The sequence below is a fragment of the Myxine glutinosa genome, chromosome 7 (assembly GCF_964187855.1).
Source record: "Myxine glutinosa chromosome 7, kmMyxGlut1.1, whole genome shotgun sequence".
NCBI classification, from domain to species: Eukaryota; Metazoa; Chordata; class Myxini; order Myxiniformes; family Myxinidae; genus Myxine; species Myxine glutinosa.
The window spans coordinates 18365109-18385261 of record NC_136267.1 but is presented as its reverse complement, the minus strand read 5'-3'; the positions used below and the strand labels follow the sequence as shown (position 1 = coordinate 18385261).

Below are 20153 nucleotides of genomic sequence, written 5' to 3'. Positions count from 1 at the left end.
CGATGATGGATACCATGACCTTGCTGATGATTGGGAAAAGGCTGATTGGTCTGTAGTTGCAAGGAGCTGTTTTTGCACCTTTTTTATGTAAAGCGGTAATGTTTACTGATTTCCAAGATGATGGCAGATGACCTTGAGCAAAAGAGAGGGTGAAGAGAACAGAGAGAGGGTGAGATATAGTGGCAGAACAGGCTTTTAGGACCCGTGGGCTGATGCCGTCTGGTCCAGTTTCAGATTCAGAGTCGAGGTTTGACAGAAACTTCTCCACCTTGTCAGGAGAGAAGGACACAGAGTCCAGGAGCAGCTGGGTACAACTGGGTAAGGTGGGTATAGAGAGAGATGGGTTTGGTACACAAGATTTTGAGGCAAACACAGAGTTGGGGCATTCAGCTTTTTCACATGTGGAGTCAGATGTGTAGCCATTTGAGGTAAGGGAGGGGATGGAAGGGGAACAAACACCAGAAACAGATTTGACCAGACGCCACCAGGATTTGGAGTATGGAGACAGGTTTGAGAATTCAGTCTTGAGAGTAGAGAGATATTGTTTCCTGGCTCTCCTGAGGGTAGACACACACTTGTTCCGGGCTTTGTGAAAGGAAAAGAGATTGCCTTCCATTGGATTTGCCTTCCAGGAGGCGAAGGCAAGTTGTTTCAGGGCAACTGCCTCACCACAAGATTCCGTGTACCATGGATGGGAGGAAGGGTATGACAACTGAAGATGAGATGGGATAAATCTGTGCATGAGCGAGAGCAATTTTCTTTGGAAGAATTCCCAGGATGAGTTGACGTCAGAGGCAGTAGAGATGGCAGACCAGTCCAGATGATTGATGGCTGCTTGAAGACCATGCCAGTCGGCCTGAGTGAAATGCCAGGCTCGTCGACGCTGAGGAGGCTCTCTGACGCTGAGGAGGCTCTCTGAGAATGGCCAGAGACGTCCACTTTAACAAGGAAATGATCAGATGAACCGAATTGAGCAGAAGAACAGCAAACATTTGCAGGGAAGTTCGTCATAACCAAGTCACTCAGGCTGACTGGCACATTTCTAGTTTTTTAAATTTTTTATTATTCTTTTATCTACCCCCAATTAGCATGCGGTATTCTTTTATCTACCCCCAATAAACGTAACAATATTAATAAGCATATATGAAGAAGTGACAACTTCAATGCAAGAGTGAATCAAGTTTCCAATAATCAAGAAAATTATTTGAAATATCATTATTTTATTTCACACGAGAGAAAATACAGAATCTTCACTGCAGGCAACATCACATCCCCACCCTGCAGTTTCAAATACTTTTCGAAACGATTATTTTCTTCTCCAATGTTTTTCCTCTCTCTTTCCCACCCCTTTCGTCTTATCACTCTTAATTCCCATTTCCATTTCACTGTTACCTCTCTTCAATGTCAATCTTTCTGCCTCCTCACTCCGACTGTACTTCTCTTTCCATTTCCCTATTTCAGTTTCAGTTACTTTTCTCCGCTCCTTTTTATATTCCCTCGTTTTGCTTTCAACTGCATTTTCTTGACTTTTTCGACACATGTCGTGTGTTTTCTCTCGATCCTGATCGTGGTCAACGTCCCTCTCTCGATCCTGATTGTGACCAATGTCCGTCTCTCCATCACGATCGCGACCAACGTTCCTCTCTCCATCACGATCGCGACCAATGTCCCTCTCTCGAGCACGATCCCGACCAACGTCCCTCTCTCGAGCACGATTGCGACCAACGTCCCTCTCTTGATCCCGATCATGACCAACGTCCCTCTCTCGAGCACGATCGTGACCAACGTCCCTCTGTCGAGCACGATCGCGACCAACGTCCCTCTCTCGAGCACGATCGTGACCAACTTCCCTCTCTCGAGCACGATCGTGACCAACGTCCCTCTCTCGAGCACGATTGTGACCAACGTCCCTCTCTCGAGCATGATAGTGACCAACGTCCCTCTCTCGAGCACGATCGTGACCAACGTCCCTCTCTCGAGCATGATCGTGACCAACGTCCCTCTCTCGAGCACGATCGTGACCAACGTCCCTCTCTCGATCATGATTACGACCAACGTACCTCTCTCGATCACGATCATGACCAACAACCCTCTCTCGATCACGATCCCAATCAACGTCCCCCTCTCGATCATGATCACGGTCAACGTCCCCCTCTTGATCACAATCGCGACCAAAGTCCCCCTCTCGATCCCGATCGCGACAAACGTCCCTCTCTCGATCCCGATTGCAACCAACGTCCCTCTCTCGATCCCGATCGCGACCAACGTCCCTCTCTCGATCCCGATCGCGACCAACGTCCCTCTCTCGATCCCGATCGCGACCAACGTCCCTCTCTCGATCCTGATCGTGACCAACGTCCCTCTCTCGATCCCGATCACGACCAACGTCCCTCTCTCGATCCCGATCGCGACCAACGTCCCTCTCTCGATCCCGATCGTGACCAATGTCCCTCTCTCGATCCCGATCGTGACCAACATCCCTCTCTCGATCCCGATCACGACCAACGTCCCTCTCTCGATCCCGATCGCGACCAACGTCCCTCTCTCGATCCCGATCGTGACCAATGTCCCTCTCTCGATCCCGATCATGACCAATGTCCCTCTCTCGATCCCGATTGCGACCAACGTCCCTCTCTTGATCACGATTGCGACCAACGTCCCTCTCTCGATCACGACGAGTATCCCCCTTTTGATCCCAATCACGACCAACATTGCTCACTCGATCCAAATCATCATCCCTCTCTAGATCCCGATTGCGACCAGCGAGCCTCTCTCGCTCCTGATCATGACCAACATCCCTCTTTCGACCAACATTGCTCTCTCGATCCAAATCATCATCACTCTCTAGATCCCGATTGCGACCAGCGACCTTCTCTCGCTCCTGATCATGACCAACATCCCTCTTTCGACCAACATTGCTCTCTCGATCCAAATCATCATCCCTCTCGAGATCCCGATTGCGACCAGCGAGCCTCTCTCGCTCCTGATCATGACCAACATCCCTCTTTCGACCAACATTGCTCTCTCGATCCAAATCATCATCCCTCTCTAGATCCCGATTGCGACCAGCGAGCCCCTCTCGCTCCTGATCATGACCAACATCCCTCTTTCGACCAACATTGCTCTCTCGATCCAAATCGTCATCCCTCTCTAGATCCCGATTGCGACCAGCGACCTTCTCTCGCTCCTGATCATGACCAACATCCCTCTTTCGACCAACATTGCCCTCTCGATCCAAATCATCATCCCTCTCTAGATTTTGACCACAACCATTATCTCTCTCACAATCCTGATCGCGTCCAATGCCCCTCTCCTGGCCTAGATGTTGACCAATGTCCCTCTTATGATCCAGATCTCTGCCATCATCCATCTCTCCATCACGATCATGACCAATATCCCTCTCTTGAATACGACTGGTGCACCTCTGTTTAATACAATCTCGCTGGGCGTCGCTCATATCATGATCGCGGATTCCATCCCTCTTCAGCTGACCTTTTGCAGCAAGCTTCTGTTCTTCACCATCTTCACTTTCACTGCAAAGATAATGATGCAAATGACAAACGTAGAATCGCGAGATGCTTCCGATTTTCCTTGCATTCTCAAACTATTAGCACAGAACACTGCAGTCAAAACATTGTCGCAATCAATCAATCAATCAACATTAATTTATGTAATACAAAATATTAGTTGAAGATCACTCCTACAACTATTTTTTTTCCACTCGATCAAGCACAGGAAACCAAAAAATTGTATGCTTTAAAATACTTCTGAGCAATCATTTGAATGTAAAGCAAGTAGAGCACAGAGATTTAGAAATTGCTTTGCACAATCAACTTTTTCTACACCTGGAGTGCAGCAGTGGATATTTTGTGGAGAAAGACTCTCTTTCATATCTTGTTGCTACCTTCACGTTTTCGTCTCTTTCCTTTGTGGTTCCACTCCCTGATGGAAAAGAATAGTAAGGCATGAGGAAGAGCTCAGCAGTAACGAAGGAACGCAAAGTTCAGCAGTAAAATAAGGACAGCTTACCTGAAAGGGGTTGATGCCGAAGTCGAGCCACAGACTGACTGAAATCGACGTGAATTCTTCTGTCATCGATGAGTACATTGTCCATACGGAAATACGCTTTCACACAGTCCTCCTCCTGTACGGTGCAAGGTTAGGGATATTTACAAATTTCAGGACATCATTGTTAAGCAGGACGCAAGCAGCATCTCAGGGAAGAGTATCACAAGCTGTAGTGGAGTGATCACAGCAGAAGAGCACAGACCAGAGTGGAACCATTGAGGAAGGGTAAGGAGCACAGGCCGCAGTGGAAATATTGCAGCAGATGGTCAATGCAGAAAGTATTGGATTCAAAGCAGCAAAATCAGTAGCATAAGTGAGTAGTATGAAAATTGGTGTTCTGGTTCAGCTCAGCTCATCTCTACCAAGGAACGACGCCGCTTTATCTCCACCTTTAGGTGGGTGGGAGGTTTTGTAAATTTCTCAATACAATTATGATTTTAAGATTCCACCCATATGAAGCTGCTCTCTCCGTATGTAAACTCATTCACGGGTGCGCAGCTTTTGGGGTCGCTGCACTGTCCTAAAGTGGGTGGCAGTTTTTATAAGATTTCTCAAAAGTTGTTAAAATATATTTCGGGCTCTCACCCGTGCATAGCATGGGTACCTCGCTAGTCTCAAATAACTTTGTACCATAAAATTTTCTTTTTTATAATCGCTTTGTTTAGGAAATGGTCTAGTTTAGCTCCCTTTGGAAATTGCCGAGCTTAGCTGCCCCTGCTGTCACCCACCTTTGAGTACACAAGAAGTGCCTGATAGAATGACTTAGAATTACGAAACAAATTTATAAGTGCTGAAATTAAAAAAAAATCATCTGAAGTAATTTTACTAAATAAATGGTGAGTAAAACGGGGTTTATTGTGAGACCTGTGATATGTGCAGGTAGTGGACAAAAAAAGGAAACACCTGAATAAATGAGGGACACCAAGCAACGGCTTCCACATAGGTGTGGCCCCATGTGTTAAGGAAATAACTTCCTCGCATCCTTAGGGTTATGTATAAAATTGCTGCCCAGGCCTGGTTGCCTATAATTATGGCTGGCTTGGGTGCAAGAGGAGACTTTCCAATTCCCCCCATTAACAGAGCACGTGTGATCGCCCAACGGTTTTATGAGAATGATACTGATATTATCCACATGTCATGGCCTTCTCAGTCACCAGATCTAAACCCAATCAAGCATTTATGGGATATTCTGGAACGACGTCTGAGACAGCATTTTAGATCTCCATCAAACGGGTGTGAGTTGATTGACTTTCTCATGCAAGAATGGTGCCGCATCCCTCCTGCAGAATTCCAGATGCTGGCCGTCTCTATGCTGCGGTGCATACAGGCCATACTGGCCGCACATGGTGAATTTACATTGATGTTTCAATTTTTTGTCCACGACCTGCATATCACAATTCAAAACTTCTTCGAACGCAAGAGAAGATGACGTCATACTGACGTGTGAATTGATGAAAAGAATGCACTGTGGTGTACGCAAGTAATGATGGACCAAAAACACATCGATAAAGTAATCGACAAACAAATATCGATTAGAAGAATACTATAGAATAACAAAAGGTTAGCTTTCTCAAAACATTGTTTTTGATTTCTAATCCATATATACAGTGGCCTGCAAAATTATTCACCCCCTACCAATAATGCCCTATTTAGATGAATTACGAATTATGTAGAAACAATTTTTCCAAATTAACTTTTTTCATAACTGAAGAGATCAAACTAAACACTTACATTTGAAAGAGGTTACATGTCAGAAATACCTGCAAAAAGCATGTACAGATCAAAATTCACTGGTTGCAAAAGTATTCGGCCTCTTAGGTCAGTACTTGGTGGAAGCACCTTTTGCAGCAATGACTGATGAGTCTTTCTGGGTAATAGGTCTCTACCAGCTTTGCACAGTGAGATGGTGAAATGTTCGCCCATTGTTCATGTGAAAATTGCTCTCGTTCTGCCAAGTTTGATGGGCATCGTCGATGGACTGCAATCTTTAAGTCTCACCATAAATGTTCAATTGAGTTCATATCAGGACTTTGACTGGGCCACTCAAGAACATTTATTTTCTTCTTTTTCAGCCACTCCAGTGTAGCTTTCAGATCATTGTCCCATTTCATTTCATTTCAGTGCTTAGTGTTCCAGATCATTGTCCTGTGGAAATATGAATCTCCTACCCAGTTTCAGATTCATGGCCGACTCAAACAGGTTTTCATCAAGGATTCTCCTGTACTTTGCACCATCCATTATCCCTTTTATCCTGACAAACTTGCCAGTCCGTGCTGATGAAAATCATCCCCATAACATGATGCTGCCACCACCATGTGCTTGACAGTATGGATGGCGTTAACTGGGTGATGTGCAGTGTTAGGCTTGCGCCAGACGTAGCGATTTGAATTTAGACTAAAAAGTTCAATTTTTGTCTTGTCTCACCACAAAACGTTTCTCCAAATGCCTGCAGTATCACTAACATATCATATGTTTTATGTGTCAGTTTGTCTTTTTGTGATCAATGTTAGCTCTTACACGAGCCTCGATCTTGTCTACAAAAAATAAAATAAAATAAAAACAAACACGCTTTTTCACAAACTCCCTCTGAGCTTTTAGATATGTCTTTTTCAGTCTTTTATTTTTTGTAACATTTTGGGGTCCCAGTTGGTGTCGTCGGGTAGGTAGGAGGTTTCATAAGTTACTCAATAAAATTATGATTTTGAAATGCGATCGTCACAAACCTGATTCACAAAATGAATCCAGAAGAGAAGAGATGACAACAATGGGCTGATTTGATAATATCTCAATACAGCCGTGATCGTATTTTCTTAGATACTACTTGACCAAAAGTATGTGGACACCCGAACATCACTCATCTCATTCCAAATTCATGGACATTAATATGGAGTTGTTCCCCCTCCTTTGCTGCTATAACAGCCTCCACTCTTCTTGGAAGGCTTTCCACTAGATGATAGAACATTGCTGCGGGGATTTGCTTCCATTCAGCCACAAGAGCATTAGTGAGGTCGGGCACTGATGTTGGGCGATTAGGCCTGGCTTGCTGTCGGCGTTCCAATTCATCCCAAAGGTGTTGGGTTCTTGGGTGATGTTGGGTGTTGGTCCATCAATATGGACCTCGCTTTGTGCACTGTGGCATTGTCATGCTGAAACAGGAGAGGGCGTTCCCCAAACTGTTGCCACATAGTTGGAAGCACACAATCGCCTAGAATTTAAAAAAAAAATTTTGTATAAAAGATCGAGGCTCGTGTAAGAGCTACATTAATCACAAAAAAACAAACGCACACATAAAACATATAACAAAGGGAGCGGGAGACAAGATGGGGAGAGAGGGGGAAGCACACAAGCACATTTGAGAGCAAGGACATCGGGAGATCTGTGGGAGGGAGAGGGCTTGGGGGGAGGAGGCGTGGGAAGGGGGGTGGGAGAGGTGTAAAACACATGGACACTGCTAGGACTTCCAGGAAAGAAGTCGGTATTTCAAAAAAGTGGATCTGGGGTGAATTAACGGGGGTAGAAAAGATCAAGGTTTTGGAAGGGGGAGGATAAGAGATGGTGGTGAACAGCTGTTTTAAAAACTTGGAGGGAGGAGTGGGATTGAAGAGAGTGAGGAAGTTTGTGCCAGACGTGGGAGAAAAGAGGAATGAAAGAGTGAAGGTGAGCAGAGAGTCTTGATTTTGGCAGTTTATCCATAAGAGGGTTGATGGCTGATCTTGTGCGACTTGTCGGAGTATTTGGGGGACAGAGCACAGACAGAGCTGGGGGGGGGGGGGGGGGGGGGATAGGCCGAAGAGGGGTCGGTAGAAGACAGAAAGACCACCAACCTGCCTGATTGCGTGCCAATGTCATTGTATGCTGTAGCGTTAAGATTTCCCTTCACTCGAACTAAGGGGCCGAGCCCGAACCATGAAAAACAGCCCCAGACCATTATTCCTCCTCCACCAAACTTTACAGTTGGCACTATGCATTCAGGCAGTTGCATTCTCCTGGCATCCGCAAAACCCAGATTTGTCCGTCGGAATGCCAGATGGTGAAGCGTGATTCATCACTCCAGAGAACGCGTTTCCACTGCTCCAGAGTCCAATGGCGGCGAGCTTTACACCACTCCAGCCGACGCTTGGTATTGCACATGGTGATCTTAGGCTTGCGTGCAGCTCCTCGGCCATGGAAACCCATTTCATGAAGCTCCCGACGAACAGTTGTTGTGCTGACGTTGCTTCCAGAGGAAGTTTGGAACTCCGTAGTGAGTGTTGCAACCGAGGACAGATGATTTTTACACGCTTCAGCACTCAGCGGTCCCGTTCTGTGAGCTTGTGTGGCCTACCACTTCGTGGCCGAGCTGTTGTTGTTCCTAGACGTTTCACTTCACAATAACAGCACTTACAGTTGACCGTGGCAGCTCTAACAGGGCAGAAATTTGACAAACTGACTTGTTGGAAAGGTGGCATCCTAAGACGGTGCCACGAGAAAGTCACTGAGCTCTTCAGTATGGCCCATTCTACTGCCAATGTTTGTCTATGGAGATTGCATGGCTGTGTGCTTGATTATATATACCTGTCAGCAATGGGTGTGGTTGAAATAGCCGAATGCACTAATTAGAAGGGATGTCCGCATACTTTTGGTCATGTAGTGTATTAGGACTATAGTATAATGATTGGAATGATGCCATTTGGAATTAAAATATAGGACAATTGAGTATGAACGAGGAAATGACGTGTTTTGACTTTCTGACAGTGACGCTTGCGAATTCGCCTTTTGCAGTTTCGCCATTGACTGGGTACCGTTTTTGCCCAAGTCCTTCATGAACCTGCTGGCCATGCCTGACGTTCAACTGAAGGTGGCACAATAATGTGGAATTTATTGGTTCATCGCTTCCCATTCAGCGTTTTTACCCAAGTCATTCACGAACCGACTGTCAATGCCCGACGTTTGAGTGAAGGTGGCAGAGGAATGTAGAATTTATTGATTCATGGTTTAGCATTCGCTGTTTCCACATTGTTTGTTATCTTTGGCTTCCCACCTGTGCGTAGCACGGCTACCCCAATCGTAAATAATAGATGTGACCAACACCAAATGGACAAAAAGAAAAAAAAGGAAACACAAATACATCCATGAGATGAGATAAATTATGCAACATGAGTCACCTTATCAAACTCGATGAAAGCGTAGCAAAGGGAATCTCCAGTCTTCCTGTCTCTGATGATTTCGCAACTGTGGACAATATATTTACGAATTCATCAAGTACTATATTATATTGTCTGCCGGCTGCATGAACAAATACTTCATCATTTTATGTCTTTAACAAACACACAACCCAATGCAATGCAAGGATTGACTCAGCAGGCAGACGAGGGTCCCATGCACGAAGCGGAAGTTCAATAACACCTGATAATGAGGCCAAAGCGAGAGAAGATGACCTCCAGGTCGGCGTCGGTTGTGACTGGGTTTAGACGGCAAATGAAGAGTACATTCTCTGGGGGTTTCACATCCACCGTGGGTAAATCTCCCACCTGCACCGCACGTGCAAACACAACACGTATAAATATAAATCCAGAAGTGGGAGGAAAACCTCATGGAGCCAGACCTCTTATGGGGATCACATGGTCAGCAGTGCTCTTTCTGACAAACTTTTAAACAGCAATTGTTAGAAAACGAGCATATTACATTTACAAGAAAAAAAAATGGGAAAAAAACTTCAAAAACTTCATACTCACCAATGAGCGCATAACGGAAGTGACAAAGGAAATGAATATGAATAAATAATTATGCAGTACGAGTGCATCCCAGACTCAGTGGTTTAATGCTTAGAATGTTGGCTCTGAGTCTGGGAGGTCAAAGGTCAGCGGTTCAATCCCGACCACAACTGTCATACTAAAGACAGAAAATGGTACATGCTGCTTCCTTGCTCGTCATTCAGCATTTAAAAAGGATGAAGCACGGACAAACAACCATAGGTTGGCATTCATAGCACAGGCTTTGATGCACCTAACTGCCCCCTCCAGCGTTGAAGTTCTTTGTAAAGGAACTCATATGGGATGGAACTCTCAGGATGGGAAGACCGATTCATGCGATCTGTTCTCCGTAGCACTACACATGTTCCGTCAGCCTTTCCACATGGTGCCATTATTTATCCACTTTGGCTAAGCTGCTCGAATGTCCGGTAAGGATGCCGATCAATGGATGATGTTCAGTTTGAATGCAAGGAGTGTGGCAAATGCAAAATGTCCAAGGGTCTGGGCCCACGGACACAAGTTTGGTCTGTTTGGCATGACCCCATATTTATGGCTCACGATGCTGGGACTGAAGATCAAATCACATCGCTATTGCGTTGCTCTGCCCACGGGATGGTTCATAAACATACTTGTGGGAAAAAAAAAAAAAAACACCTTTAGAGGCCATTTTCCCCCGCAAAGCGGGGGTTGGCCTTTTCGGGCACCGTGGTTGTTGTTGTTTTTTTTTGGTCCCCTTTTTGAAGCAATGTTTTACGGCCGGATGCCCTTCCTGACGCCAACCCTTTTTGCCGCCTTTAACGACAAACAGGGAATTACCAGTGAACTGGTACTCAATTTGCCGACCTCGGAAGGATGACACGCTGAGTCAACCCCCCTGGCGTTAATTCAGCGATCGACCGGGATTCGAACCCAGGATCCTAGGATCCTAAGCCGGCACCCTAGCCGCTAGTCCAACACTAGTCCAACACCATAAACATACTTGTGACGAATACAAAAATCAACTGATGTCTCACAATGTCCCTGCCCTGCATGGGATGTGGGCACAGGTTCCTCTGTGAGCAAACAATCAGCAAGTAAGAAAGAAATGAAGCTTGCGATGAAAAACAAGCATCGAGTCTTTCTAGCATGAAAAAAGATTCTAAGCCTTCTTAGGATACCACTTCATTACGGATGACGCTGACCATTTCAAGAACAGTCGCCCGTGCTTGTGCTTCCTTTTCTTCAGCCCTTTCTTGGTTTTCTTCCAACGCATCTGCGCTTCCCCCCACTTCTTCGTCAGCTCCGATTCTCCCGCTCTAAGCAAACACAGCGTACGCTTTTTGTACAATCGTAATCAATCTCCATCCTTTCTTCATTTCATCATTAACATCATGAACATCATTAAGCTTGACCCTCATATATTTCGATTTTTCCACCTTCCCCGCCCCAGTTTCCCCCCTCTCCCCCCAACCAAACCTGAAGACAAGCAGGGTCAGGTGATGGAGATCTGGAGGGAATAACGAGTCCCTCTGGATCGTCGAAGGGATCATCCAGGACGTGGACATGAGTGATCCTAAATATGAAAATGATAAAGCAATAAGTGTTTCCTAATGGCACCAAACATGCACAGCACAAGTAAGAGCCTCATACCGGCTGCAGAGAGATGGAGACCCACCGGATATCTTGGTAAGGATGGTGTTCCTGGTCACATATGGCCTGGTTCAGGCAAGAAAGAGTCTCGAAACCCTCGGTGACCTTCCCAAATGGACAGTGAACACCATCGAGGTAGTCCAGGCCATCCGTCGTGGTGATGAGGAACTCGTGAGGGAAAAAAAAAAGACATAGGGAAAATTTAAATAACAAGAAAAATGTAATATCTGTTTACCGCAGCACAATGGTAACATCAAAACAAGCAGAATGCAGCAGGTTCAAGTATCTTAACTTGAACAAAGTATCGTTCAAGCCATTACACCACTTCAGTAACCAATTAAAATGACCATCAATGAACATATGCTCAAAGTTAGCCGATAACCTATGAATACATCATGGATGGTCACATGGTTACCTGTGAGCCACAGCAGCCATTGCTTGTTACCATAGACACTGTTCCTTTATGGGTATGGTTGAGCCGGGGCCGAGTCTCCGCCTCAAAGTACTTGGCTTGGTCACCATAAAGACGGCTGGCACAATGGGTGGGGGAAGTGGGGTATGGGAGGAGAGGGAATGGTCAGGGCAGGGAGATGTATAATGTTTGTGACACTAAATTAAGACAAATGCATGCACGAGATGGTCATGCAACAGTCGGTTAACATGGCAGACGGTCTGGCACCCCGCTCTGCTCACCAAACTCTCCTCCTATGGTATCCATGGAAATCACGCATGGCTGGCGGACTTCCTCTCTCGTCGTAGTCAACGTGTGGCCCTGAATGGGTTTCTCTCATCTCCTCTTCCTGTTCAGGCTGGAGTTCCCCAAGGCAGTGTTCTGGGCCCTGTGCTTTTTCTGGTCTTTATCAATGATCTCTCCGACTCTCTGGAAAATCCTCTCTATCTCTTTGCTGATGACTCCACTCTCTGTCGCTCCATATCTCAACCCTCAGATCGGCAGGCAGCAGCCTCTTCACTCTTTGCGGACCTGGACAATATCACCAACTGGTCAAACAAGTGTAACATGTCTTTCAATCCTGACAAATCTCAAACTCTCACTTTGTCTCTCCGTAAAGACCGCCTGGACAACCCTCCCATCTACTTTATGAACAATCCTCTTAAAGAAGTTCTGTCACTCAAGCTTTTGGGTCTCACTATCTGCCATGATCTTTCCTGGGAAAACCGCATTTCCAAGCTGGCCTCCAAAGCCAGTCGCCGACTGGGCATCCTCCGTCGTGTGAAGTCCTTTCTGGGCACTTCTGAGCTCCTCACCACATACAAGGCTTTCATCCGCAGCTCAATGGAATACTGCTCTCCCCTCTGGGCTGGTGCTCCTGCCTCACACAGAACTCGTCTTCACGCTGTTGAAGCCAAAGCTGTCAGAATCATTGGAATCTCCCGCGATGAAGCTAACTCCGAGGGCCTTTCACTCACTCACCGCAGGCAGGTTGGTGGTCTTTCCGTCTCCTACCGACTCCTCTCCGGCCTTGCTCCCCCAGCTCTCTCTGTGCTTTGTCCCCCAAATATTCCTTCAGGTCGCACAAGATCTGCCAGTAACCCTCTTCTGGTGAAACTGCCCAAATCAAGACTCTGCTCACCTTCACTCTTTCATTCCTCTTTTCTCCCACCTCTGGAACAAACTCCCACACTCTCTTCAATCCCACTCCTCCCTCCATGTCTTTAAAACCACCATCCCCATCCACCATCATCTCTTATCTTCCCCCATCCAAAACCTTGATATTTTCTACCCCCGTTAAAACACCCCAAATCCGCCTCTTTCAATCCTCAACTTCTTTCCTGAAATTCCTATAAGTGTTCCTTTGCTTTATACCGTGTACCTCTCCCTCCTCCCCCAGCCCTCCCCCTTCCACAGATCTATCGACGTTCCAGCTCTCTTCTGTTGTTGTGCTTGTGTGCTTCCCTCTCTCCCCCTCTTGTCTCCCGCTCCCTTCATTGAATGTTTTATGTGTCTGTGCATGTTTTCATGTTCAATGTGTTCGCTCTTACACGAGCCTCGATTCTGCAAACAAAAAATAAAAATAAAAAAAAATAAAAAAAAGACGATATTAACAGGACGTTGTTATATGCACATTTATCTAGCATGCCCCTCACCAGAACAATGACTCCCCTCCTCTTCCAGTCCCTGTTGGATCTCCGGATTGTGCCACAAAGTCTTTCTGGAAACACAAAGTTCCACGCTGACTACATGCTTTGGCTATTACTATTGTTCATTATGCCATGTTGACCGACAGGATGGCATAGAGGCCCACCCACTCGCCCTTAAGCTGTGTAGCCTGCGTTAGTGCGTTAGTATCCCCACCCAGCTATAAATGGTCTTCCCGGTATTTAACAGGCAGGGTGATTCGTCAATGTGTGTGCCGTCCCTCAGACCGACGTTAAAAGGGCTTCCCATCAGCCAGTATCCGTTCGTTCAAGGTCCCATGGTGTACTCTGTGAAGAGTCGGCGATCTATCACCAGCACCATGAACAAACTACAAATTCCTGCCCTAAGCTACAGAGGGCACTGCGTCAGTGGTACAGCCACTCACTCAGCCAATGATGCCACCCCACAGCTTTTATGCTGAATACGAAAGAAGAAGAAGAAGACTCAATTAGCCACTCAAAAATGCATCGAACTCCATCAATCTAACTCCGTACACCTCCTTTCCCCCAATCATTTTACTCTATTTCCTGTCCATTTATCCTCATCTCCACCCCGTAACCCCCACCCAAATCCCCCAAAATGTCTTACCTGCACAATGTGGAACAAGCAGAAGTTGTAATACTTGATTTTGCAGAGTTTCAGGAAATTCATACAAGCTGAGTTGAAATAGGAAGAAGACAAGACAACAGAGAGAATGATTAGCAATAATTATCTGCGAGCTTGTCATGGGCCTGGCTGTCCAGTACCCAATATCCCAAAGGTACAATGGGGGTAATCGAGCTTGAATCCAAGATGCATTCTTGATATCCAACTCCTGAACATCGACTCGAGACAACTCACCTATACACATTACAGGAGAACTACACGGAGTATGGAACCACCTTCAGAGACCATTTTTCCCCCCAGAGCAGGGGTTGGCCTTTTTCAGGCTGATCCCGTTTTGAAGCGATGTTTTATGGCCGGATGCCCTTTCTGCCGCCAACCCTGTTAGTCGCCTCTTGCGACACACAGGGAATTACCAGTGAACTGGTACTCAATTTGCCGACCTCGGGAGGATGACAGGCTGAGTCAACATCCCTGGTGTTAATTCAGCGAATTCAGGATTCGAACCCAGGATCCTAAACCGGCACCCTAACCGCTAAGCCAACACCAGGCTACCTACAGGGAGTATGACATGTCAATACCCAATTTTAAATTGTTGTAGCAGCTTTATATTCATGAACAGATTTTAATGAAATAAAATGTGAATGATGGAGTGTCCAATGAGGTTTTAGGATATTAATATGGCTTTTTTCGGGTGAATAATGCCTCCAGTTATGGGTTTGCAACCCGCGATGAGCTTTGGGGATCCCGGATAGTGGGCTGAACACGCAGTCCATACAACATTGAATGCACGCAGACAATCAACATCCGTGTGTGTCACGTGTCTGGATGGGTGATGATACTGGGATTGGTGCAGGTGCAATGCAGGAATGATGGGCTGAATGGCTTACTCCTGGCCCTATGTTCCGTATGTGTCACATGTGTGGATGGGTGATGATACTGGGATTCGTGCAGATGCAATGCAGGAATGATGGGCTGAATGTCCTCCTCCTGGCCCAACGTTCCGTGTTTGTCACGTGTGTGGATGGGTGATGATACTGGGATTGGTGCAGGTGCAATGCAGGAATGATGGGCTGAATGGCTTACTCCTGGCCCAACGTTCCATGTTTGTCACGTGTGTGGATGGGTGATGATACTGGGATTGCTGCAGGTGCAATGCAGGAATGATGGGCTGAATGGCTCACTCCTGGCCCTACGTTCCGTGTTTGTCACGTGTGTGGATGAGTGATGATACTGGGATTGGTACAGGTGCAATGCAGGAATGATGGGCTGAATGGCTTACTCCTGGCCCTATGTTCCATGTTTGTCACATGTGTGGATGAGTGATGATACTGGGATTGGTACAGGTGCAATGCAGGAATGATGGGCTGAATGGTTTACGCCCGGCCCAATGTTACGTATGTGTCACGTGTGTGGATGGGTGATGATAATGGGATTGGTGCAGGTGCAATGCAGAATGATGGGCTGAATGGCTTACTCCTGGCCCAACCTTCCGTGAGTGGATGGGTGATGATGCTGGGATTGGTGCAGGTGCATTGCAGGAATGATAGGCTGAATGGCCTCCTTCTGGCCCAACGTTCCGTGTTTGTCACAAGTGTAGATGAGTGATGATACTGGCATTGGTGCAGGTGCATTGCAGGAATGATGGGCTGAATGGCTTACTCCTGCTCATACGTTCCGTGTGTGTCACGTGTGTGGATGGGTGATGATACGGGGATTGTTGCAGGTGCAATGCAGAGATGATGGTCTGAATGGCTTACTCCTGGCCAACGTTCCTTGTGTGTCACATGTGTGGATGAGTGATGATACTGGGATTCGTGCAGGTGCAATGCAGGAAAGATGGGCTGAATGGCTTACTCCTGGCCCTACGTTCCATGTGTCACGTGTGTGGATGGGTGATGATGCTGGCATTGGTGCAGGTGCATTGCAGGAATGATGGGCTGAATGGCTTACTCCTGCTCATACGTTCCGTGTGTGTCACGTGTGTGGATGGGTGATGATACTGCTCATGCAGGTGCAATGCAGGAATGATGGGCTCAATGGCTTACTCCTGGCCCTACGTTCCGTGTTTGTCACGTGTGTGGATGAGTGATGATACTGGGATTGGTACAGGTGCATTGCAGGAATGATGGGCTGAATGGCTTACTCCTGGCCCTACGTTCCGTGTGTGTCACGTGTGTGGATGGGTGATGATGCTGGGATTGGTGCAGGTGCATTGCAGGAATGATGGGCTGAATGGCTTACTCCTGGCCCTACGTTCCGTGTGTGTCACGTGTGTGGATGGGTGAGGATGCTGGGATTGGTGCAGGTGCAATGCAGGAATGATGGGCTGAATGGCTTACTCCTGGCCCTACGTTCCGTGTGTGTCACGTGTGTGGATGGGTGATGATGCTGGGATTGGTGCAGGTGCATTGCAGGAATGATGGGCTGAATGGCTTACTCCTGGCCCTACGTTCCGTGTGTGTCACGTGTGTGGATGGGTGATGATGCTGGGATTGGTGCAGGTGCATTGCAGGAATGATGGGCTGAATGGCTTACTCCTGGCCCTACGTTCCGTGTGTGTCACGTGTGTGGATGGGTGATGATGCTGGGATTGGTGCAGGTGCATTGCAGGAATGATGGGCTGATTGGCCTCCTTCTGGCCCAACGTTCCGTGTTTGTCACGTGTGTGGATGGGTGATGATACTGGGATTGGTGCAGGTGCAATGCAGGAATGATGGGCTGAATGGCTTACTCCTGGCCCTACGTTCCGTGTGTGTCACGTGTGTGGATGGGTGATGATGCTGGGATTGGTGCAGGTGCAATGCAGGAATGATGGGCTGAATGGCTTACTCCTGGCCCTACGTTCCGTGTGTCACGTGTGTGGATGGGTGATGATGCTGGGATTGGTGCAGGTGCATTGCAGGAATGATGGGCTGAATGGCTTACTCCTGGCCCTACGTTCCGTGTGTGTCACGTGTGTGGATGGGTGATGATGCTGGGATTGGTGCAGGTGCATTGCAGGAATGATGGGCTGAATGGCTTACTCCTGGCCCTACGTTCCGTGTGTGTCACGTGTGTGGATGGGTGATGATGCTGGGATTGGTGCAGGTGCATTGCAGGAATGATGGGCTGATTGGCCTCCTTCTGGCCCAACGTTCCGTGTTTGTCACGTGTGTGGATGGGTGATGATACTGGGATTGGTGCAGGTGCAATGCAGGAATGATGGGCTGAATGGCTTACTCCTGGCCCTACGTTCCGTGTGTGTCACGTGTGTGGATGGGTGATGATGCTGGGATTGGTGCAGGTGCAATGCAGGAATGATGGGCTGAATGGCTTACTCCTGGCCCTACGTTCCGTGTGTGTCACGTGTGTGGATGGGTGATGATGCTGGGATTGGTGCAGGTGCATTGCAGGAATGATGGACTGAATGGCCTCCTTCTGCCCCTATGTTCCGTATGTGTCACGTGTGTAAAATCTTCGTCCAGCTCTCTATCCATGTTCTTCATATTGCTGTTATCTTAATTGCAGTCCATTCATCATCACCATCATGTCTACGGAAGTAAAGGTAATCCTGTAGATCTTCTGAACCGCACAATGGATGGTACTTGAAGCGGTGCTGCAGGTTTGAGAATTGAGGGTTCATGGGAGATGGTCAGTGCAAGTTGTGACCCCAACCCCCACCAAACCTCGTTCGTTTGGACCCCAATTGAGAGGTTCAACCCTCAACAAATTGAGCATCTGTTTAATGTTTATCGATGTTACAATAAGCAGAGATTTGACCAACTTCACCGTTTAAAACCAAAAGGTCACGAACTGCTGACGTCAACGTAAACCTCCCACACCCAAAGGACGGTGAACTCTGCTTGGACACCGGGTGGACGGACCCTCGTGTTACGTCACACCGATATCATAAATTATTAAATATTATTATTATTATACAAAAGCTTTTTCACGAAGAGGACTCACCACGCGGCCTGTCCTTCACGAACAGGTCGATGGTCATGTCTCCGAGCGTCGTCTCCATCAACACAGCCATCGAACCCACGTTCGCTTCACTATTACTGTCCAATGTGCGTGCCTCATCAATCAGAGCTTTCGCACACGAATCCCAACACTTCTTACAAACATTACACGCGAAAAGGAAGTCAATGTCAGTTTGGTTTGTGGGGTGTTGAAAACCTGTCAAAAATAAAATAATACGTGTCTCGAAAATCAATATACAACTCCAGGGTCAATGTCTGGGCGAGGAAAAATAAAATAAATTAAAAAAACACAAAAAACATGTCGACGTCATTCTCACCCCGGAAGTACCATTCTACTTCCGCTTCCTGATACGATTTATTGTGTTTTATATTTTTTAATTCACACACATCTCCTTTATTAAACACGGACGGTGTACTTTTATTTACGCTTACAGCTCGAAAAGAGAATCGTTTTCTGGTAATTAAAATTTATACACCACCTAAAATGCCAATGCTTGGAAAAATATTAAAGCAGTTCCATACAGTATCTCAACTTGAAGCAATAAACATTTCGTTTATTGTTTTTACACGAGCCTTTTACATACTTTTACATTGTTAAACACTTGAAACAATTTTAGCTCTTACACGAGCCTCGATTCTGTAAACAAAAAATAATAATAACAATACAAACTGTAACTAGAAAGAGCAATAAAGCCTGCAGGCTCTCGCCATGACGTGTTTTCAGTGGTTTTTACACGGACGTCGGACGTATATAAAAAACCTGGAACCCGCAATGCGCCTGCTTGGCTGAAGTCAGAGCGAGTAGGTCGGCGGCCATGTTTGTGTGACACTCGCTTGTAAACAAACCAACGTGATAACGTGGATGCATCGGTCAGGGAAGCATATTTTCTTCAAAATATTCACACGTTTGTTCATTTGTCAAACATGGCGTCGAAGTAGACGACTGAAGAAGAAGAATAGAAAGTCGGATCTGTGAACTCGAGCATCAAACTTATCATATTCCATCTTTATCCATTTGAAAATCTGTTCCGAGAGATTCTCCTTTTCTGAGGTTGAATTGGAACACTTGGTCCGTCAGTCCCTCATTGAGATCCGTGCTGGGTCGATGGACTCAGGTAATCGCGTTGATGAGCGGGAAACCACCATAACTGGTTGTGTTTCATTTTAAAGTTAACACATTGACGGACTCGAGTCGAACGTGAAATGGATGATTTACACGGATGATCAAGATTGAGGTAATTTCAGCTGATTATGCTGAGATAATAAATTAATAAACTCGATCGCGACTCTCGGAAGACAAGGAAGACCAGAACGGCACTCTGCAGAGAGCATACCTCCGCCAGGTGAACAGTTTACGTTTTGTATCCCAGAGTAGACCAGAAAATCACAACACAGAATCATATTTAATCAAAATCATCCGTCCACAACTTTTTGAAATATCCTGCTTTGTATCGTTTTTGTCCCGATCTCTCAATAGTGAAGAATCACTGCTGAAGTAAATAATTCTCATACCAGAATTCATATTCAGATCTTCACCAAAATCGAATCGAATCGTCCTTGTCGGACACCCAACCTGTCCACCAAATTTCGGCTGAATCCGTCCACAACTTTTTGATATATAACCCATTTGTATAAATATACACACACACCCACACACACACGCACAGACGCGCACACACACACACAGACGCGCACACACACACACAGACGCGCACACACACACACAGACGCACACACAGACGCACGCACACACACACACACACACACACACACACACACACACACACACACACACACACACCAACTTTCAGCAATAGATACAACCTCGGAAACCGCTGAATGGAAAAAATTGAAACTTGGCACATTGTCAAGTACTCACAATGGGGAACAACAGCATGATAATGATGACATCATCGGTGAAGTTGTATACCAGCCAAACATGTTTTAATAAAATTCCTTATCCTAAAAATCTGAAATTACATGCATATGATCTATGAC

The 20153-nt window shown here is 46.5% G+C and overlaps 1 protein-coding gene across 1 annotated transcript; it reads right to left on the bottom strand.

Annotated features, from left to right (window-relative positions):
* Positions 1–1200: 1200 nt before the first annotated feature.
* LOC137431021 (uncharacterized) lies at positions 1201–18486 on the bottom strand. The gene is made up of 12 exons (XM_068121879.2): positions 18139–18486; positions 14176–14243; positions 13536–13600; positions 11845–11959; positions 11455–11597; positions 11256–11352; positions 10982–11095; positions 9454–9578; positions 9213–9279; positions 4030–4144; positions 3846–3942; positions 1201–3533 (listed from the first exon to the last, which is right to left on the bottom strand). The coding sequence occupies exons 1-12, from the start codon at positions 18206–18208 to the stop codon at positions 1307–1309; spliced, it is 3303 nt and encodes a 1100-aa protein (XP_067977980.2). The 5' UTR covers positions 18209–18486; the 3' UTR covers positions 1201–1306.
* Between the last annotated feature and the right edge of the window lie 1667 nt (positions 18487–20153).

Coding starts and splice junctions, on each gene's coding strand:
- LOC137431021 (XM_068121879.2), bottom strand. CDS start 18,208: ATGGCTGTGTTGATGGAGACGACGCTCGGAGACATGACCATCGACCTG. Junction 13,601..14,175: donor GCTTGTTCCACATTGTGCAG/GTAAGACATTTT, acceptor TTGTGTTTCCAG/AAAGACTTTGTGGCACAATC. Junction 9,579..10,981: donor GGGCGACTGTTCTTGAAATG/GTCAGCGTCATC, acceptor CGTGCGGTGCAG/GTGGGAGATTTACCCACGGT.